Source organism: Haliotis rufescens, unplaced genomic scaffold, assembly GCF_023055435.1.
Source record: "Haliotis rufescens isolate VD_foot unplaced genomic scaffold, xgHalRufe1.0.p SCAF_2, whole genome shotgun sequence".
NCBI classification, from domain to species: domain Eukaryota; kingdom Metazoa; phylum Mollusca; class Gastropoda; order Lepetellida; family Haliotidae; genus Haliotis; species Haliotis rufescens.
Window position 1 is genome coordinate 37,059,878 of NW_025963890.1, and position 23,219 is coordinate 37,083,096.

Genomic DNA, 23,219 nt, shown 5'->3' on the forward strand with positions numbered 1-23,219 from the left:
AACACTGATGATAAACTCACTATACTGTCTGTAAAGCTTGGTAGTATCATGGGAATCCTCAGTTCTGGATTAAAATAATTAACTTTTATATCTATACTGGTCAAGGAAATATATATAGAATACTAAACCCACTCATTTAACAAGATTAAAATATCAGATACTAACCTCCTTATGATAAATATAAATACAAAAGAAACTTTAACTTACCTCAATCAGTGCAGTGCTGTGAATCATGCAGGGTTGAAATGCAGCAGTGACCAGAGAAGAGAAATATTGAAGTGTTTAAAGCTGAAAACCTGGTCACATGCTACAGAAACAATAGAACAGGCAATCACTGGCCAAGCTGTGTCTGTGTCTCACTAAAGACCTTACATAACTACTTTACCTTGGCACCAGTAGAGAGTGCTCAGGTTAGTATAGGGGCTACTACCGTACTGAACTAAATTATTTACCTAAGTTTAAACTACACGAGGTAAAAAAACACTTTATCTACATTTTGCTACCTCTTCACGGGGAATATTAAATACTACTATACTATGCCATAAGTTCTGATTTAAACAAATATTAATTGTTGTTTCATGTTTAATATGAAACACCACTCTCTACAGAAAGAACCAGTAATATGTCATATCTGCGGTTTGTATATTCTATAAGAAGGCGTGGTTTTAATTGTTATAATGCAGAACTTATGACTCCTGTGGAAGCAAATATTTGCTGGTCCAGTATGCAGTCGAGGGAACACCTAGCTATATGCACTAGAAACTCCTACTGCCAAACCATGTATACTGCTATGAGAATCAACTTCATAACAGAGTTGTGACAGTTGTAGCGCAAAGATCGCTCTTTAAATGGGGCCCAGACAAAGCGAACTTTGGGGAGCACCTTCATACAACAATACTAAATGCCAAGTTACCTCAGCATTAACTGTCTTCGGGAAACACCCAGCTAACAAATGCCATCTTTCATGTTTTATGGACTTGCAAGGTAGTCAGTCTACCTTAGCGTCCTCCAGTGACCGCAGTGACGGGGGCAGTATAGTGTAGGTGACAGAACGACTGTCAGGTGGACCGCAGATTGAAAATTCTCAATAATCTCGTATATATAGGAAGGTGGGGGAAAAGTTCTGAGCCCAACGACGAAGGGTGTAGTACAAGTTTGTAGTACAACTCTTCCATGCTTACAGGCTGCATTGAACCAAATACACAACCAGGCAGACCATTTCTGCAGCCATCAAAGTGACTGAGTATTTTCTGTTAATGAAAAAGGACAGTATTTGCTTCCGCACGGTTATCAAACTTTCGGGGGTGATGCTCCTTCCCTTGCCGTTAAGAGGTGGGTTGCCTCAAATATGATCCAAGATCATGAAGACCTTCAACTGCCGAACATTCTTTAAAGGAAAGAATTTAGCATGACTCCTGATCAGAAACTCTCCAGGTTCATCATGTCATTGAAGTAAACCAAGCTGGTTTTCTTGTGTGGTTGTAACCATGGATGAGTCTTGGGTTCACCACTATCAGCCAGAGACTGAACAATTGTCAAAGTAGTGGAAACATCTAACGTCCCCGAAGAAGAAGAATGCAAAGTCTGTTCCATCAGCTGGCAAGGTGATGGCTTCGGTTTTCAGGGATTCCAAAGGAATCCTGCTGGTGGACTACCTCCGGAAAGGTCAAACCGTTAATGGTCAATGTTATGCTTATCTGCTTCGGCAAACTGCGTCATAATATCAAGTCTAAACGTCGGGGAAAACTTACTAAAGGTGTGTTGTTTCAACCAGGACAATGCACCTGTGCACAAGTATGATGTTGTCATGGTTGCAATGCACGATTGTGGCTTTGAAATTGAACATCCTCCATATTCATCAGATTAGGCATGGGCACATTTCCACCTCTTCCCAAACTACAAGAAAGAACTGTCTGGCAAGCATTATGCAAATGTTGGCGTCATTTCTGCTATTTTACACCTGCGTTTTAACCTTCTACGCCGGCCTGGAAGGTGTTGAGGGGTGCGGCCTGGAAGGTGTTGAGAGATACGGTCTGGAAGGTGTTGAGAGATGCGGTCTGGAAGGTGTTGAGAGATACGGTCTGGAAGGTGTTGAGAGATGCGGTCTCGAAGGTGTTGAGAGATGCGGTCTGGAAGGTGTTGAGAGATGCGGCCTGGAAGGTGTTGAGAGATGTGGTCTCGAAGGTGTTGAGAGATGCGGTCTGGAAGGTGTTCAGGGATGCGGTCTGGAAGGTGTTCAGGGATGCGCCCTTGAAGGTGTTCAGAGATGCGGCCTTGGAGGTGTTCAGGGATGCGGTCTGGAAGGTGTTCAGGGATGCGGCCTCGAAGGTGTTCAGAGATGCGGCCTGGAAGGTGTTCAGGGATGCGGTCTGGAAGGTGTTCAGGGATGCGGCCTCGAAGGTGTTCAGAGATGCGGCCTCGGAGGTGTTCAGGGATGCGGTCTGGAAGGTGTTCAGGGATGCGGCCTCGAAGGTGTTCAGAGATGCGGCCTGGAAGGTGTTCAGGGATGCGGTCTGGAAGGTGTTCAGGGATGCGATCTGGAAGATGTTGAGAGATGTGATCTGGAAGGTGTTGAGAGATGCGATCTGGAAGGTGTTGAGAGATGCGGCTGGGAAGATATTTAGAGATGCGGACAGTTAGATGAATGGAGATGACGTATTATAGAACCATGCACCCATGTTGAAGCCGGCGTGCTACATTATCTCCAGTAGACCGCATCTCTCTTTTTTGTACTGTACCCAATGAAATCAACCTGATTAACGATGATAGGTTGCATTTATTCCTAGTGGTTTTAAGTAGTAGTAGTGAAATATCTGGGGGCCACATGGTCCAGTGATTGCCTATTTGCATCAAGTACAGCGTGGTCTTGTAACAACGAGCTATCTTTAACATTTGTCTAAATGAGAATTTATTTTACCTGCAAACATTTCAAAGGAATCCATCATCAGTACTGGAAAAATGTAACCGGGTGAGTGTGTGGATCCAAAGGTACAAGACACAGGTTTCGGGGTGAGAACACTTATTCTTCAAGTGTCTAACAACACACCCTGAAACAATATATCATTCAATAAACACCAGGTCAATATACATGGGGCTTCAAAACAGACAATTAAATCACTTAGATGAACTACGAATAAGAAAGATTATGACGATATTAAAAACAAGGGGAGATAACTCCTCGATTGATCACATACATTCGGTACAGACACAGACGTATCAATGCAATACCCATGTCAAATTCAATGGATGTGATACACAGTATAACATAAACTTATACTGTTATGCAAAGTAATTCCTACCCGATGTATGACACCAAGGCGCAGACGTGACAGCGCCGCCAAGCCAGATCTACCAAGCGTACCTGAAATCTGTGTATACAGGATATAACATTAATCCTGCAGTAACTATAAATCAGTATATCTATTAGCATTACAAAAGAATGGAACACTTCATAACAGCTTAGGCTAAAACCACATTTATACTTGCATTCACATATACGCTAATCTTTCTCTCAGACATGGGGCGGTGGGGTAGCCTAGTGGTTAAAGCTCGTCTCGCCGAAGAACCGGGTTCGATTCCCCACATGGGTACAGTGTGTTATGCCCATTTCTGGTGTCCCGTGTCGTGATACTGATGGAATATAGCTAGAAGCGGCGTAAAACCTTATTCATTCATGTACTCTCCCACACATAAAATGAAAACAATGAAAACTTGCAACAATTTACTCATAGGGAAAATAGAAATACTTGAATGAATTAGATACGTTATTTTATATTACATTCTATAATTGGAAATTCACTAAAACCTGACTGAATAATTACTTACACTTAGGTTAGATTTACCTTTATTAAGGTTGCATTTGCTGGATATATTTTACAGAAAAAATATAATATATCATGTAAAGGTGTACACATTTTTAACCAATCTAAAAGATGTCGGGTTATAGCGAAAACGGCACCTCAGCAAAACGTCACCGGGCGGAAACGGCACCGATTGGCGAAAACGGCACCTCGACTCAAGCGAAAACGGCTACTATTGCCTGGCGAAAACGGCACCTTATTTTTTTTTTACCTATTCAAAAAAGTGCCTTTAAACTTATATGGTAACTTGCAAACACCAATATAATTGTGAGATGCTAAAACAAGTTTACATTAGAAATTAGCCTCTACTCCAACTATAATCCAACTTAGCTTATACACAACACAACATATTGTGAAAACATGACATGCTTTGGAGAAAAATAATAGAAATTAAACTCACGTCGTCTTTACAAACACAAATAATTGTGAAATTGTGAAATAAAACAAGTACGAAATTAGACCCCTTCTCCAATTTACTCGCCGACTGATTGGGAGGCACAGTTAACTTAATGTGAAAACACTATAAGCTTTCAGAGACCATATAATAGATATGGTCTCTGATGCTTTGAAGTGTTAAGTACCTTTACTCAATTTAAACTGAAACTGTATTTAAGAGCCCCAACATGGTGCTGTCAGATCACAATTATTCACAATGGCCTTTCGATGTGTTGCATGAGAGAAGAATGTCAGAAAACAACAACATGCTGTGATAACTGTGACCATGTAAATAAACCATACATATATTACCACAAAAATCGTTCTTATCATTATTAAAAATAGAGGTGCCGTTTTCGCCCGACACATAGTAGCCTATAGTAGCCGTTTTCGCCAAATGCGGTGCCGTTTTCGCCAGAGAAATCGGTGACGTTTTGCTGAGGTGCCGTTTTAGCCTGCACCCAAAGATGTCAACTAACCTGTGAGGTATTGACAATAATTATTGTTGATGACACCCAATCTGGAACTCTGGAACTCGTGCTTAGCGTGAATGTGAAGTGTAGATTTGAATTAGGAAAGAGGGCAAGAGTTTGAATGATCCAATCCAATATATAAAACATATAAGTTGTGGTAAAGAAAACAAAATGGTAGTACGTCATTAAAAGAACCGATGACACAGCAAAGAAAAGGAAACCATATCAAAAATAATATTAGGTCTTATTTGTCCCTTTTCACACCGAATTGTAACAAAGCCAGTTTTATCGACCCTAACAATATTTGCCCTTATTAATCAAGACCACGGACCTAACGGGATCGGGTGGTCAGGATCGCTGACTTGGTTGATGCATGTCATTGATCCCAATTGCGTGGATCGATGCTCATGATATCAATCACTGGATTGCCTGGTCCAGACTAGATTATTTACAGACCGCCGTCATATAGCTGGAATATTAAACAAAACGGTTGTTAGTATCAAATAATCATGTGTGAGTGCGGCGTCAAACAACAAACCAACCAACCAATTAACCAACTTAATGGCGTTGCGTAACGAGTGCGGTACGGTGCAGCTGGTGAGTGAGGATTTAAGTCGCTTTTAGCAGCATTACGGCGGGGGACACAAGAAATGGGTTTTACACATTAGGGAGCCGAACCAGGGCCGTACGGGGTACCAACCGAACGCTTCAACCACCAGCTAGGCCACCCAACTGCCAAATAGGTATTTTGATTGCATGGAGTTATGTCCCTTTGTATATTGATGTAAACAAGTGTGTTGACTTGCATCACGTAGTTCAGTCTTCCGGTCTCTGTCGGTCACTCCTATTCGGTACTCGCTCTGACGTCGTCGTATTTTGAATCAAAACCACACAAACACCAAGGGGACGAATATAACGTTATGGAGCCCTCGTCTCCCACTTTTAAATGCGTTAAACGTCTCCATAATCGAATTTAGTAACTCTACAAAATATCTTCGAAGAACGAGGAAATAACTGAACAGACCATCTGGGTTCGTGACTACGAATATAATTCACGCTATTATTAGCTGGTTTATTGGTGTTATCAATCATGTTTAAAAGGCGACATTAAATTTTAAGATAACATTAATTCATCGATATCGAATTTAAATCCGTTTACTTGTGAACTATGAAACCTCTAGCTCATTGACCAGAGTTCCATGTCGTGATAATCTGTATCACAGTTCCTGAACCATAATATTTTCCCTTCCACCCTGCCCCTACTGAAATGCTAAAGCTCTAAATGAAGCAAGTCTACATTTTTCACAAGGCTCCTTTTTAATCGAAAAGGAGTTGCTTGTTGCTATCGAAATTATGTATTTTCTAGAGTAAGCGTTAGTCTAATATTGTGAATGGAATGTGATTCTGAATAATATAGGTAGTGAATATACAAGACAATATATATAAGCAGGCATTAGATTGCAAAGACTGTTCAATGAATGGAGTGAGTAAGGTATACGTGTAACGCCGCTTTGAACAGTCTTTTAAAGTTATATCACGGCGTGTTAGCTTGATGTGGGGGGAAAGCCTGAAGTGATGCAGGTCTCAGACGTTAACCACTTCCGTGAAACCCACGAGCACGGGTATGGTGCTGACAAACCTAGAAACATAGTCGGGGCGAACCGGGATTCGAACCCACAATCATTGGTTTATGACGTGCCCTAGGGACGCAACTCTGCACAGCGAATTGCGGCACCTTAGACGACTGGGCCACCCGTGCCCCTCTCATGGATTGACACGAGCATTTCTACAGAATATTATTGTAGGAGTTCGTTATTTATATGAACCATACGAACAGTTAGTGACATTTGGATTTTAATGGCGTTAAAACTGTTTCAACATACTTTCTGAGTTATTAAATACTCCTTGCACCACAAAACATCCACACTGTAATTTTTCAATACAACATCATATCTGTTCCTACACACCATGTTGTTTGTGTGGTATTAGGCTTTAATCACTGCAATTTTGCTTAAATATAATTTTGCCGGATATGAAAATAGTGTTTGTTTGTTGTTTAACGCCGCACTCAGCAATATTCCAGCTATATGACGGTGTTCTCTAGATATGAAAGTCTGAACCAGACAATCCAGAGATTGACATCATGAGCATCGACCCACGCTATAGACGCCTCTTACGACAAGCAAAGTCGCCTTCTACGACAAGCATGGGTTGCTGAAGACCTATTCTAACCCGGATCTTCACTGGTTTACAAAAAGTTAAAAGAAGGTTATTTGTTTCCTTAATTTATACACACGTCGCCAGATACTAAGTTATTTACGATTATTTTTATAGATCGAGGAAGCACTTCTAAATCACAAATTCGATTGAATGTGATCATTTATTTGTGATATCTAAAGAAAAACAATCATATCTGAATATCGAATCGGTCAAATCAATAAATCATCCAAGATATGTAACTTGAGTTGGTTTGATATTGATAAATACTTGTCATTTTATTCATTATTTCCATTTTAAGAAATCACGCGTGCGAATTCTTGATATCAGTAAATTGAATTACTTGTATAGGAAATACCGAATAGATAGTGTGACTGTCATTTTTGTTGTGATGTGACACGCGGCGGTGATCACCATTCTCTTTGTAATCCAGTGTGCGTAATCAAAGTCCAGGCACGTGACTGAATTAGCGACCGAAATACAACCCGTGCGGTCATGACAACATTTCTCTCGGTTCATTATTCCAGTAATGACGTTTCTGTTCTCGTTTCTTAACCTGTTTCCTCCTGTGTGTGTATGAGTCATGAGGATAACAAAGAAGATATCAGTTTCATCTTTATTACAGCAAAAGGCTTGATTGAATACAAGTTATAGGACTCTGGTTGATTGAAGCTAAAAATAATCTACTCATTTCATATCTGCACTAACTAGTGCATGATAGTATCTTAAATTAGTATTAAGAAACCTCTTTTATCCACACCCCGTTAGTCAAGAAATCTCGATATCAATGGATAGACCGGATTACCGAGGGTTCTCTGTATTTGAGGGAAAATGAAGCAATTGACTTTATATTAAACAAACTCTTCAAAATGATATTGTCCCTTTATTCTTAGGTTAATTACTTATTGTGAATTTTCAACCACTCACACCAAACCAATTCCTTGCCTCCAGTACCACGTTTGTCTTCAGTAACAGTAAATGTGACAACAGGCATGTATCAAACGCACGTACGGACGGACGTTGATCTCACACGACCACTCTTAGACATGTGTTAAGTCAATATTGCAGTATTGTTTCGGCGTAGTATTAATAATTTGTTTACATGATTCAGAGTTTACTGTTAGGAACATATGTTTGGCCACAGGGGGTATTAAAATGATTAAATCAGCATTCGTTATATTTAAAATTGTAGTACTGTATATGAGGTGTGTAGCACGTCATGCACAAGGAAGTAGTCTTGCCTTTGCAATCCATATGCGTCTTGTATGTTGCGCATTTTCCTTCTCTAGCCAGTTAACACTACGGATGAATATGAAAAAACAAACATCCGTGATAACACATACAGATTTACAATGTCATTTCTTAATTTTTCTAATCTTATTGGGGTTCAATGAAATCAATAATTATGCTGAATGAAATAGATCTTGCATTCATGAGTCTGTTTTGATGTGGCATATGATATATGTTTATGTTGCTACTTCTATTTTCGACCTTCAGTGTATCATGGCCTGTCACAAATGGGTGTTTATCACGCTAAGCATTCCAATGCATAACAGTGAAGCCTATATTTAGTATATTGACATATAGTCAGGGCGCCACGTTGAGGAATATATTGTGGCCGACACGCTTCGTAGGGTGTGGTGAGAGTTACCTCCCGTTGCATTAATCATTTCAGTACCCGGATTAGGAAATGACGTAAGGAAATATCGCGAAGTGCCGCTGCGGATGGAAATGAATCGGCTAGAGCAACAATAAAGCTCCATTGCGAAACCAACCTATCGGAGTTTGTTGCCATCTGGACAAAGAAATCAGATACTGTTATACGAACTGTATAGTCGACGCTGTTTCAAACTAAGAACATTTATTTAATGTGATAAGGTTGTAGTCGCCATTTTGAATGCTAGGTAGAAAATGGCGAAAAAGACATACGACCTTTTATTCAAATTGCTCTTGATCGGTGACTCCGGAGTTGGAAAGACGTGTTTGCTTTTTAGATTTTCAGATGATGCTTTCAACACGACATTTATATCCACCATAGGTGAGTACTAACTAAGAATACTAGTTGCCAGTAAACATTCTGTTTTCTCGATCTCGTGATCATGACTCCAGGAAGTGATCACAGCCATAAAAAGCATCTCCAGAGAGTATGAAAACTGACAACCACAAAGTGACATTTGCTTTAGTGTGAAACATGAGCTATATTTCATTTACTCATAATGTAGAATCTATGACATAAAGTTAGTTTTAGACATGTAATACAGGCGATACGTGTATATTTTGACAATCATCATCATCATCATCATCATCATCATCATCATCATCACCATCACATCGTCGAGCACTCTGGGAATACTGTCAGCTATGCATATTCAGGTTCACTTGTTTGAGACAAGTTTTCTTTATTTAAGAATCATGAGATTAGCTTGAAACCAGTAAGAGTAGATTATCGTGATTATATCAGCAATGGGGTGATGGCTGAGTTAAGCTATTATTGCAAAGACATAGTTTAGTGTTAAAAGTTCCGGGGCCAAAATTCCTTCCTACAACTACTTATTTGGCTAGCTAGTTAGCTAATAAGTAATAGCATTCATCCAGTTTAATGCGTCTATCAGCAATAAAGTATTAGGGATGTAATAAGTCACTTTGACACAATCAGATACATACCTGGATACATACTTGACACTTGCCATGCTAAGGAGAATGAATGGGAGTCAAAACATATTAAGTAGATTTGATTTAATCTGTTAAAAGGCTTTAGCTCTTGCACATACCTTTAGAATATAGTTTTTGACAATTCATCTTCATGTAAATTTCCATCTGTCCATGCCATCATGGTCACCCTTTACATACTTATATCATTTTGTTTCGGTACATGACCTCATAAGACAAATGTGCTGAAACAAATGTTTGGTTGATCATTACTCTCCCTACATCGTAAGCATTACTGTGATTTTTGTTTCAACACCATGTGTCGAAGGCAGAAGTACACCATGTAAGCCAAAAGAATATGTTTGTTGTTAATATGTCCCAATTAGACAATCATGCTTAACACCATTAAATTTTACCATTTTTCTTAATGATTTTGAAAAAGTCCTGTTTCATAATGAATTGAACTTGAAGAGGCGACTAAGTGGATCGGATGCTTTGTGACTTTGTTGATTGCATGTTGTATCCAAATTGTGTAGATCGATGCTCTTGACGTCAATCAATGGATTGTCTGGTCCAGACTTAATTATTTACAGACCGCTGTCATTTAGCTGGAATATTAAACAAAACGGTTGTTAGTATCACATAATCATTCAAGATTACTAAATAGCCAGTTTCACTTTCAGAACTATTTCATGCAGATCATGCTAATAGTGAAAGCAGAAACAGGTTAAAAGAGACCTATGAATCACCATGATCACTGTGAAAACATGACAGGACAAGCATGTGAAACGTATTATAAAGGGATTATTTCCAGAGTATTTGGGTTAATCCAATCACATAAACACTTCAACTGTGGACTGCTTAATCTATTTACTTTGAACGAACTTGAGCATATTGAGTATGCATTCATCCTGTGCAGGAGCAATGGAAATGCTGGGTTAAGTTCTTTGTATTGGAGGTCAGTGGCATGGCAGGGATAGAGACGGCCACTACGTGCACTAGTCTGTTAGTCCGAGACTAGTGAGAGTCCAGACGGACAGTTTTTTTTCTCTCTGCCAAAGTCCAGTTATTTTGCAAGATAAGCTACGGACTAGTTGGATGTGACCAGTGGTGTCTTTTGATTGATTAATTGGTTGACCAATTGATTAAATGCCTTAGTCCCTGAGAAAATGTTCTGCTCTGTCACACCACTCACAGGGTCTAGTGATGCAAAATGTGTTTGTGTCAAACACTGCCAACACAGGTCATGCTTGTAAATAGTCAGTTGATTTGGGTGTGTCATTAGAAAATAAATGTAATTTGGGCCTTCTTCAGTTCTTGACCTTTGCACTTCATTCTTCTCAATGCATGCACTATTATATTTATTGGGTCAATGACACTGCCGGATGACTCGAGGGTTGTGTACCATAGTCAGCTTTCTTTACCAGTTTACTACCCTAAAATATTAAGTTGAATCTTTTTTGGGTACAAATTGTTTGGTTATGTCAGGTCTGTCCCTTTTTTCACGCTTATACAACACGTACAAGAGGCTTTTTGGAACAAGTGTTTGATCATTCTCATAGGTGCACGTAAAAACATACTTTATGCAAGATGTACCACTTGATCGAGGTCCACCATTCTGAAGTTAGTGTATGCACATTTGCATATGAGGAAATTATTGTAGTTACTTGATTGTAAGCCCATTCTTCTAGCTCATTGGCAGCCTTGGCAACTCTTAGGTCCTTAAAATAGATGCTGCAAGTCTCACTCAGCTAGCTACTCTTATTTGTTCTAGCAATTTTGTATTGAAAAGTCTGTATTAATCTGGTGCTGATTTTCTTGCAGGAATTGATTTCAAAATCAAAACCGTGGAACTTGGTGGGAAGAAGATAAAGCTGCAGATATGGTAAGGAATATATAGATAGATTAAATGATAAGCATAATAGTTGACTAAGTGCTTAATGCAGTGTAGCTGCGTAACTTATGACCAGGGGTGAGCCTGTAGGGACCTTCACCTCAATACATTGCTCATACTATCAACCACTGGTTCGGCCTAGCTGAAATACTGCTGTGACACGACAGGGCTCGATGTAGTTATATAAGACATGCACCAGTGCAACCTATTATTGAAAACTGCATCCTAATATAAATATTTGGCTACATGCATCAAGTGCATGTCAAATTTGTGTCTGACTAACCCTAACTTTTACTTGTCCACAAACACAATAAATCTTTGAACATGCTCAGTACCTCTAAAGCTTAATAATATAATGTATAATTTGTCATGCTTTCATGGGCAAGAATATGCTGACATCATCAATTGGTGGGTACTTCAAGATAATGTGCACATGTTGCCATTACACTTTACTTTTCTTGGTTTTCATGTCATCATGCACCTGGTCAAGTCAAGTTCCTTAAATCGAGTCCTGTGAGATACCAACCAACCATATTAGTCGTTAACAGTGTTCAAAATTAAACAAAGCCCATTTCTGGTGCTCTGTGATATTGCTGAAATATTGCAAAAAGCGATGTAAAACCATGCTTACTCACTCACTAAAAATTAAACATGAAAGTCAAAGGATGCATGTTAAAGGGACCCGTGAAGATCCGGGTTAGAATAGTTCTTCAGCAACCTACGGTTGCCGTAAGAGGTGACTAAAGGAATCGGGTGATCAAGCTTACTGACTTGGTTGATGCAGGTCATCATGTCCCCAATCAATGCTCATGATGTCAATCGCTGGTCAAGACAGACCGTCGTCATATAGCTGGAATATTGCGGAGTGTGGCGTTAAACAACAAACAAATAAAGCAAAAAGCATGTTAAGATGTAAGGATTTACCCCACAGGCTCCCTTCATTTTGAACACTGTATGTGTAGCAGATGAGTTAGATTGCTGCAGTATGTGTTGTTATACTTCAGGGACACTGCCGGACAGGAGCGCTTCCACACCATCACCACCTCCTACTACCGTGGGGCCATGGGCATCATGCTGGTGTATGACATCACCAATGCAAAGACCTTTGAAAATATCTCAAAGTGGCTTCGCAACATTGATGAGGTAGACTTTTGCATTCTATCACTTTGTTCTTTGCTTTGGTGACTGTCTTTATGTACATGCTCATTGCATTCAGTTTAGGAGCGAGCCATACTTTTTGTGTTGATTTTTATTTTTAATGTCACACCTGGTGATGTTGCTTATATATCCCGTCAGAAGGTGATATCATGCTTCAGTCTGATTTAAGGTTTGAGGTTACATCCACCTATTGATTGGCATGTTTGCATACCTCCTTTGTCGGTTTTCCAGTGATTGTTGTCAAAGAAAGAACGCAAATTGGGCTGGGCACATTGTATTTATTTACATTTGTGTGCATTTGCCTTATTCAGCAGTGTCATTGACGAAGTCACACTGCTGATATTATTGCTGACATCCCTGTTGGTATTATGACTGACATCCATTTTGATCTTATTGCTGACATAGCTGCTGATATTATTGCTGACATCCCAGCTGATATTATTGCTGACGTACCCTGTTGATATTATTGCTGACGTACCCTGTTGATATTGCTGACGTACCCTGTTGATATTATTGTTGATATTATTGTTGACATACACTGTTGATATTATTGCTGACATCCCTGTTGATATTATTGCTGACGTACCCTGCTGATATTATTGCTGACATACCCTATTGATATTATTGCTGACGTACCCTGTTGATATCATTGCTGACGTCCCTGTTGATATTTTTCCTGACGTACCCTGCTGATATTATTGCTGTTGATATTATTGCTGACGTACCCTGTTGATATTATTGCCGACGTACCCTGTTGATATTATTGCTGATGTACCCTGTTGATATTAATCGCCGACGTATCCTGTTGATGTTGCAGCACGCAAATGAGGATGTGGAGAAGATGATCTTAGGTAACAAGTGTGACATGGAGGACAAGCGTCAGGTGTCGAAGGATCGTGGTGATGTGGTCAGTAGACTTTAGGCTTGTGTATTTGAAGGCTGAGCATGGTCTAACTTTAAACATATGTAGCTAGCTGTTCTGTTTTATCATCACAATTAGCCCTGTGTTGGGGGGCACGAATGGCCCAGTTGTCTGTGTGTATGGGGAGTGATGTATTCAGGATTGTGTAATATTGTATGTGTTTGGGGTTTAATATGGTTCTTTGTGTTCACCGGGACGGTTTTATCTGGAAGATCAAGTATTTGTGAATGTTTTGTAGCTTTGATCATTTCTATTGTAATTATTGTGAATGTTTTGAAGGTTTAATGGTTATGGTGGCAGGATGCACCAATGTATAAGAAAATAAGATGCACAATGCACTTAAATGTTTTTGGGGTGGGTTGTGTATGTGGGAGGGTTGTTGATTTTGACTCAGGTTTTATGGGGAATTTTATTTGTTAAAGGGATGGTAATATGTATCTTCGCACACCAAACATGTTTCTTACATAGTCCTGCATGTAACCATGGTAACTTTTGTTTTTTTGTTTTCCAGATTGCCAGGGAACACAATATTCCATTCTTAGAGACAAGTGCTAAGGCTAATATTAATGTTGAAAAAGCTTTCATGGATTTAGCACAAGCAATTTTAAACAAGGTAATAACAAGCATCTTTCTTCAATGTTGTCTTCAAAATGTTGACTTATGACAGATCCACAACAGAATAAACTTGTAACTAGTTTTGATTGTAATTACCCAGAGAGACCAATATATTACCCCTGCAAGATACAGGTTAGCAATGGTTAAAATTGATTCATTTATTCAGAAACCCAACCTTCCAGACGATTGCTACTGGGAACCCTTACATATACTACTCAAAATAAAATGTAGAACATCCGATTTTTCATATGATGTAACGAGTAATTATGGTCATTAAAAAATTGGGTGTTCTTTAACTTCTTTTGAGTAGAATATATACAAAGGGACATAACTCTGCAAGGTTTTAAATTTGGTTTACGAATCTGCCAACCTGTTATTTTTGAACTGTAAAAAAAATGAAAAAGCAGTGTCTTTTTTATTCCACCAACCTGGTTAATTGAGTAAAATTTAAAAAGAAAAATGAAATACTGCCCCTTTCAATAAAAATAAATTTTTCAAAATTCTATAATTATTTTTTATTGTTAAACCTACTTCATGTTAATATTTTGAGGAAATCCCCCCAACATATTTGAAATTTTATCATATGTTCTCAACCTACCAACTTGAATTATTTAGCCAAAAATCTGTAATCAGAAAGCCTATTGTAACAAATGTTATATTTGGGATAACACTTTCTCAGTAAAGTACAGATTCTCATACTTTTTTTGGTGTTGAATTCCGTACGGGATTCGAACCCACACTGTCAGAGTGAGGCACCCAATCACCAGCACACAAAGTCAGTGATCTAACCCACTCTGACTGAGGCTTCCAAAAGCCTCAACCCCAAAAAGTATGAGAATCTGTACTTTACTAAGAAAGTGTTATCCGAAATGAAACATTTATTACATTTGACCACCTTCTAAATCTGTAAATGGCATTGTGTGTTCACGAAAATCCCGAGTTTTTTCTGACCATGATTCATTATTTCGGACTTTGTTAATCCTGATATTACTTTAGGAAAACTACTATCCCAAGTATTAGGATGACTGTATGCTTGCACTAGTTCCCCATCTGTTTTGACTCTATTTATTCAAGGTATCACAATTGGCTATGTAGAGTTGCGTCCCTTGGATGTCTCAGAAACCTTTAATCATTGGTTCCAGTCTTAGATTCGCTAATTATTTTTCTACTTTTGTCAGTCTTGCGACCTGCAACACTTCAGGCTTTACTTCCACATCAAGCTGATACACCATGATATAACTGAAATACTGTTCAAATCGGCATAAAACCAAAGTCTCTAGCTCTAAACATAGGCGTGATTTCCCTTTGATACTGATATTATCCCCATGAATGTCATTGTTGCTGAGGTTCCTGCTTGTCGTTTCAGACCCCAGGACGGGACTCCGAGCCTAAAGGTGTTGATATAAAACATATGGACTCAACCAGTAAACGATGCTGTTAGGGGGTACTTTTATCTAAACACAAACAGTGTGTGACTTGTGGTGGTGGCGCCCAGTACCAACAGCCTGCTGCAGCTCAACATCACCAGTCTGTCGTCTGTCTATCTGTCTGTCTGCCTGCCTGTCTGAATGTCCATCATGTCTGGGCGCCATCCACTGTTAATGGATTGGGTTGGCTCCCTCCTCCCTGGATCTGTGCAGGACATGGCTGAGAGGTGTTGGTGGCGGCAACGGCCATGTTGTGTGGAGAGCCAGTTGGCTGACCTGCTTGTGTAATGTGTACATATTACTGTGACTGCTTGTGTTGGAGTGAAGCTAGGACGACTGATCTGCCAGACTCTGCCCTCAACTGGAGGAGGAGGAGGGGAGGTTGGCATTGGATTTAATGTAACCCAGACAACCCTGTGCTTGAGTCGGGCCATGTATCCGGTCCACAAACTGGCTGTACATACATACGCGGCTGTCCTCCTGGTGGCTTCTGCTCATTAGTGTTGCCAAGCAACTAGATGGTTGACATTTTATTGTATATGTGGTGACCCCTGAGATGTGAACACCAGGGCCACTCAAGGTCATCTCTTCCCATGAAGCTCATGTGTTCAATCAACTTCTCCCAATGATCCTGCTTTTAGTTCAGAGCTCGTATATCTTCCTTGTATTACCAGTAGTGACTGCTCCCATATCACGCCTGCCTATCTGCCTGTCTGCCTGCAGTGTGCTTGAAGGATGAGTGTTGTATGGTTCTGGCCAGTTGTAACCGTGGTAACCTGTTGTAGTTGTATGTCGGAAATGTACAGCTTAAGTAAGTAACCATGGTAACATGTATAATGCAGTTTGGAACGACTCGCAACTATAGTGAGATTTTCTGTTGGGCTGCTGTTTTTCAGCACAAATATGTCTTCTCCCTGAACCATCACTCAAAGAGTGGCAAGGCTGCACAGTGTGGTGTCTCTTTCTATGCAGGCCTACACTTGTTACAAGTGTCCTGTGTGGAAGTCTCGGTGACATTAGGCTAACTTAACCATTTAACAAAGGCTTAAATCCTATGATTCCTCACAATACAATTTGGTCAAGCCTCTTTACGATGCTTTAACATATCTGTTAGGTGACTCAATATTTTTGACTTCACTGCGTTCATTTTTGCAGTGTTTGTGATGTGACATGAAAATATAATTAGAACGAGGAGTTTTAGTGTTTTTGACTTTGAAGTTGGAGGGGTGCTCCTGATGAATTTTAGACCTGCCAGGCATCTTGCTGGATAGTTCAGTGTCCACCTGAATGAAAAGTAATTGTATGTATTCACATGAAATCTGTTGCGATCTTGGCATGAACATTTCTTTGGAACTACCACAAATTACAATGAGATAATTTGCTTTTGTTGCTTGTTAAAGATTATCCGAGTGTATTCTTTATTTCTTTGCTATTTTAATTTGGACAAACCTATCTATCTACTATTTAACATATATACTGATATGCCTCGTGTATAAGTGTTAAAGTTCAAGGTAATTATTACGCAATGTTGAACACGTAGATGTCAATATTCATCTCTCATAAGTCAGATGCAGTTAATCTATGGAACCTTCTGTATCCTGATGATACAGGATAGTCATCGATGCTCTGACAGTAAGTTGCAGTGAATAAGGATGGGAATCATATGGGTCATCAGGGTGCCACCTGTTAGCTCCCAGTAAGTCCCAGTGCTAGGCTAGGCTAGGTCAGGTTCAGGTACCAGAATGCTGGTTGAAGTCGGATATGACTGCCGCATGTGTTGCCGAGTCGGATATGACTGCCACATATGTTGCAGAGTCGGATATGACTGCCTCATGTGTTGCCGAGTCGGATATGACTGCCTCAGGTCTTGCTGAGCCGAAATGACTGTCACATATGTTGCTGAGTCTGATATGACTGCCACATATGTTGCCGAGTCGGATATGACTGCCTCAGGTCTTGCTGAGCCTAAATGACTGCCACATATGTTGCTGAGTCTGATATGACTGCCACATATGTTGCCAAGTCTGATATGACTGCCTCATGTGTTGCCGAGTCGGATATGACTGCCTCAGGTCTTGCTGAGCCTAAATGACTGCCACATATGTTGCTCAGTCTGATATGACTACCTCATATGTTGCTGAGTCGGATATGACTGCCTCAGGTCTTGCTGAGTCAGATATGACTGCCTGGCACATGTCGCCGAGTCTGATATGTGACTGGCACATGTCGCCGAGTGGTATATGACTGCCTCATGTGTTGCTGAGTCGGATATGACTGCCACATGTGTTGCCAAGTCGGATCTGACAGGCTACACCTAAAGAACAGAGGTAGGTATAACTTCTTACATCCACCTTAAGGTAATGCCCACAGTATATCTTCAATGACCTTAACTATGAAAAGTGGAGCAGAATCCCGTACAAAACAAGACATAGTATGCTGCATAGGCTGTGTTGAAGCTGATTAAAAGGGGTCTCGTTAGACACAGATTTAGCAGTTACACTACATCTGCCCTGGGTCAGTGGCTGCCTCATTGATGTCCCAGATGTTCAAGGAATGGAGAAGGCAGTGACTGATACATAAACATGCTAGTCACAATACCTCATGATTGATACTGCATTTATAGCTTGATGATTGGGACAGTGGCAAGTTGGCGATCAGACATAGGCTAGTTGTAGAGACATGGAGGATTGTCTTCCCAATGAACGTCTCATCAAGCAGCATGTATTTTATTGCTATTATGAGAAAGGTGTAGTTTGAAGACAGTGTCATGTTTATGCCTCATGAGTGTATTGTGTCAATGGTGTAAGGGTAATCGGAAGATGGACATTGACATTAGTTGGTTGTGGGATCATCTTCCAGTTCATTCAGAAAAAAGAGTTTTTGGATTTATTCACTTGATTTTTGAAAGAGGATAAACCAAGGACTAAGTCCCTGGAATTATGGAGGTAGGATATAATCACAAGTGACTTCATTCTTCCTGAAACATTTTCGATTTTTATGAAGGGGACTTCAGAATTAGTGCTGTGATGATTTGGTCTTGGTTGTAAGGTGACTACAATACACTGTATGATGTAAGACAACTTGGTGCTTGTTTCAGAGCTGTTTCAATCTTCAAATGAGAATTACTGTAGACTTGAGATCAAATTTAGAAAGGGTTAGACCTTTGGACTAGCAATGGCTTAGGACCTTTTGTATATGGAGTCAGAAAATTATGCCATTTGGGGGCAATACTATACCAGATGCCCTCATTATTTACATAAACGTGAATTGTTTTGTCTGAAATATGATTTTCCGATATGACTTATGTTATGGCACAAACTATCGGACGAACGGATGATTTGTTACTGCAGCAGTGTTTGTCGGAACAGTACATTGTTTACTGATCCAGCTAAATGCTGTAAAAGCTGTTAAGCTGTAAAACTGAAGAAAACATTAAGGATGTTGATCAAGCCTGTTCCAACTGCCTCATGTGTTCGCCAAGGTTACACAAATCTTGATGTCATAACATTAGGATGTACAAGACATGTAGAGGTCAATGTATAATGTGAATGACAGGTATGTACTGTAATGACATACTTATTGGAAAGGTGTACAATGGTATGACATATTGTAAAGGACTGCATACTGTTTTTTCAGTATGCCTTATGTTCAGATAGGACTAATTTATTTTCAATATGGAATCCTGGCATTAGTGCACATGCTGTGACACGGATGGGTTTTGTCTCACTGGCTCTCTTTCTCAGTTATGTTTCTCCAATAGCCAGACATCCTGACAGGATACTTCACTGAAAACCACACTTACTCAATATATTGCACTTTTATTTGTAAAAAAAATAAATCAACATAATATTTTTTGATTGAAGAGCTGTTAGGAAGTGTATAGAAACAAACTGTGTTGTGTGAGGTTGTCTGCCCCTGTATACCGGCAACGTGATACTTGGTGGCAGCACCATGGCCGCCACATGCCTCTTCCAGAATAAACGCATTTCACAGAATATTTGGTTGTTTATTCATTACAGTATTGAAGTCTCATCACTGCACGGGAATGGTTTAATGCTCCCTAATTCATACCAGGATCTGCTGATTGTGGGTTCGAAATTCCAGAAGTGCCCTGATTATTAGCATTGGTTGGTTCGTCAGCACCATAAGTGTGGTGGTTGACAAAAATGGTTAACCTCTATTACTTGTAGGGCGATGGGGTAGCCTTGTGGTTAAAGCATTCACTCGTCACATGGAAGGCCCTGGGATGATGCCCCAACATGATGACAATGGGTGAATCCCATTTCTGGTGTCTCCGGATGTGATATTGCTGGAATATTCAGCTACCTACCGAAGCAGTGGTGGTAGGGTGCATTGTGTCATACTCCAGTGCTCCTGTGTGCTACCTGTACACTAGTGTTTTGGAGAAGAATTATGTACACAGACTGCTTGAAGTGTATTCTGTCCATTCCAGTTTGACATGCTGGAGGCTGGCTGGCCAGCTAATGTTATCAGGCTATGTTGGAAGTTGATAACATATTGTACTATGGGGTCACAGTACAGGATGACATAACTTCAAATCATACATCATTTACTGCTCGGCCCGATTCGTAACATGAGATATAATGTCTTGATTTGTAATTATGACAGCTGGTATCCATATGTGGAGAAAGAGATAATTATATTTCCGTGCATATAATATATTTATGGTTTTAATTATCAATATTTATTTCAGAATCAGGAAAGGCAAAGACTGCACCCAGAGAGGTGCAATTGTCATTGAGTATAATTTGTTTTAACCATATAAACACAGGTTCTGATATTTTAAAACAAATTCATACACACACCACTTTCATTCATCCAGCATTGCTTAACAATGGCCTATACACATGTTGAATATAAAACATAACTGAAGAAAAGAATATGACATACACATGGTAGACAAGAGGCCACTCTGACTGATACAGTTCAAGGTAAGTAAGGGCCAGAACTTCTGTCCTTGAACAATACATCAAAAGATGCCATATTGGTATATAATATGCTAGGTTCATTGTTTTGAAAACATAGTTTTATTCTGTGATATATCTTGACTAATATGTTTCAAGGTTGTTTTTTTCATGATCTGACTTCCTTAACTTTAAATTTTAAGTAAAAACAAATTTGTTTGTATTAAGCAGTGCAGTAGTCTATTATTTGAACCATCTCCGTTTGGTGTCTGGAGTAACTTTAAGTGCTTTGACAAATTTTGGGCCCACTCAAGATTGATATTTTTCGTAAAGCTACAATTTATCCAAGTTGTGAATTCACAAATAAGTTTGAAGTTGCCAGTGTGTAATAGTATGGTTTTGTGCCTTTTTTAATTGAAGTAAGTTCCCAAACATCCAAACTTTCAACAGGAAAAACAAGCGTATTTGGTATTTCCAAATACATCAGAATTCAGATATTTTGTTTACTGAATTTTAAAGTTCAAATACAAAAAAGTTTGTTCTGTTAGTTTGAAAATCAACAAAGGTTTAGAAAATGGATATTACCAAACTCCTGAAGGAACTCGTGTATTCCCCTCGTTCTCACTCGGGTGAAGTGAAATCAGTATCACACGCATGTAAAAGTCTCTATACGGTCTGTCCAACAGTACACGCGTCATGACAGGGGTATGTGAAAATACCAAGTACCAGGGAAAGCTGAATGGTCTAAGCCTAACTGTGATGGACTGCGTTGATGACTGCGTTGTTGACTGAGTTAGTTGCTGATTATTTTATCACCTCCCAGGCCCACACACTTCGGCCAACGACGTCTGAGTGCCTGGATCCCACTGGTGATGTAAACAGTTCTCTATAGGTAAACCGACTTCATCAATATTCTATAATGCTTGCCACTCAGTTCCTTCACGTTTGGGAAGAGGTGGACATCTGACTGTGCCAAACTTGGTGAAAATACGGATGCTGTTCAATGAGTTCAAAGCCACAGACATGCATTGCAGCCATGGCGAAACAGACGAGTGCATCGTCCTGGTGTAACAACACAACTGTAGTGACTTTACCAGGACGTTTCGCCTTGATATTCTCACACAGTTGCCTAAACAGATTAGAATAATATTGGTCATAATTGGTGAAGAGGAAGTCCACCAATAGGCTTCCTTGGGAATCCCCCAGCTGATGGAACATACTTTGCGCTGTTTCCGCTGCTTTTATTGTTGTTTCGTATCTGGCTGGTGGTGGTGAACCCAAGACTCATCCACGGTTACCATTGCTCAACAAACTCAACTGGGTCTGCTTCAACACGACGTGAAATCTCACGAAAGGTGAAACCTGGAATGTTTCTCACCAGGGGCAGAAGCCTTGGAACCCAGCATGTGGGAATCTTTGTCATTGCCAGTTTTCATGAGAAGTGCCTTCTGTATTCACCGCAAAAGTGTGCGGCCTGGTGTTGAATTGGTTCAAATGCACCCTTTAAGCATGGAAAGCATAGAGCTTTTCACATGCAAATTGTTAACTGTTACAACCTCGTATACAACGGGGGGCACGGGTGGCCCAGTCGTCTAAGGCGCCGCGATTCGCTGTGCAGGGGTACGTCCCATGGGCACGCCAGAAACCTATGGTTGTTGGTTCGAATCCCTGATTGTTTCTAGGTTTGTCAGCACCATACCCGTGCGCGTGGGTTTCACCGAAGTGGTAAACGTCTGAGACCTGCATCACTTCGGACTTTCCTCCCCCATTAAGCTGACACGCCGTGATATAACTGGAATACTGTTAAAAGCGGCGTTAAACCCAACTCACTCACTCACCCAATAGGTAATTATTTCGAGATTGGTCACTTGACACTCCTTCCAGATTATAGTTACAGACCCATTGCTCCCATTGACAACCCTCTACAACATTCATACAGCACATGCAGTAAACGTGCATCTCCCTTTCGAGTTCACGTGCATCATCAGTCACGGGTTATAGCTAAACCGTCACCTCAGGAAAACGTCACCATTGGCGAAAACAGTTTAGCCTGCACCGTCAGTCACTATATATATGGAACAACTTGAATTGAATCATGTCGCTGCAATTATCAGAAATAAACGTGGCATGGCAAGAATGATCGTGTCATAACTGTCCTATATTTGCACGTGTGTATTTTTGCGGTTCTAATGCTGATTGGTCAAATAAAGCCATATGACCTCATTGTGGAGAAAAATACGATATGACGTCATCCATTATTCATGACGACATAAATTGATGACATTATGTCATATGAACAGTGAGTGAGTGAGTATGGTTTAACGCCGCATTTAGCAATATTACAGCAATATCACGGCGGGGGACACCAGAAATGGGCTTCACACATTGTACATCATATGAACAATAGGCTGTAGGGTTGACATTTCATACCGCTGCCGTGATATAGCTTTAACGTCACGGACTTCGTTTGTCAAGTTTCGTACACACACGCATGCAATACTCTCCTATAGTGTGAGTGAGTGACTTCGGTTTTACGCCGCTTGTAGCAATATTCCAGCAATATCACGACAGCGGACACCAGAAATGGGCTTCACACATTGTACCCATGTCGGGAATCGAACCAGGGTCTTTGGCGTGATGAGCG

At 40.1% G+C, this 23,219-nt stretch overlaps 2 protein-coding genes across 2 annotated transcripts; one reads left to right on the forward strand and one right to left on the reverse strand.

Moving 5' to 3' along the window:
• Positions 1-1,967: 1,967 nt before the first annotated feature.
• On the reverse strand, positions 1,968-2,942 carry LOC125381929 (putative GPI-anchored protein pfl2). The gene is made up of 2 exons (XM_048399292.1): positions 2,918-2,942; positions 1,968-2,608 (listed from the first exon to the last, which is right to left on the reverse strand). Exons 1-2 carry the CDS (start codon positions 2,940-2,942, stop codon positions 1,968-1,970), a joined length of 666 nt encoding a protein of 221 aa, XP_048255249.1.
• Positions 2,943-8,646: 5,704 nt separating this feature from the next.
• Positions 8,647-19,645, forward strand: LOC124111783 (ras-related protein Rab-10-like). The gene is made up of 6 exons (XM_046471590.2): positions 8,647-9,023; positions 11,459-11,519; positions 12,533-12,671; positions 13,504-13,593; positions 14,120-14,221; positions 15,590-19,645. Exons 1-6 carry the CDS (start codon positions 8,897-8,899, stop codon positions 15,662-15,664), a joined length of 594 nt encoding a protein of 197 aa, XP_046327546.1. The 5' UTR covers positions 8,647-8,896; the 3' UTR covers positions 15,665-19,645.
• Positions 19,646-23,219: the final 3,574 nt, after the last annotated feature.

Excerpts from the sequence above, each read along its gene's own strand:
- LOC125381929 (XM_048399292.1), bottom strand. The coding sequence starts at position 2,942 with ATGGATTCCTTTGAAATGTTTGCAG. Across the intron at positions 2,609-2,917 it reads TTCCTTTGAAATGTTTGCAG|CCGCATCTCTCAACACCTTC; the intron begins GTAAAATAAATT and ends ATATCTTCCCAG.
- LOC124111783 (XM_046471590.2), top strand. The coding sequence starts at position 8,897 with ATGGCGAAAAAGACATACGACCTTTTATTCAAATTGCTCTTGATCGGT. Across the intron at positions 9,024-11,458 it reads GACATTTATATCCACCATAG|GAATTGATTTCAAAATCAAA; the intron begins GTGAGTACTAAC and ends ATTTTCTTGCAG. Across the intron at positions 13,594-14,119 it reads CGAAGGATCGTGGTGATGTG|ATTGCCAGGGAACACAATAT; the intron begins GTCAGTAGACTT and ends TTTGTTTTCCAG.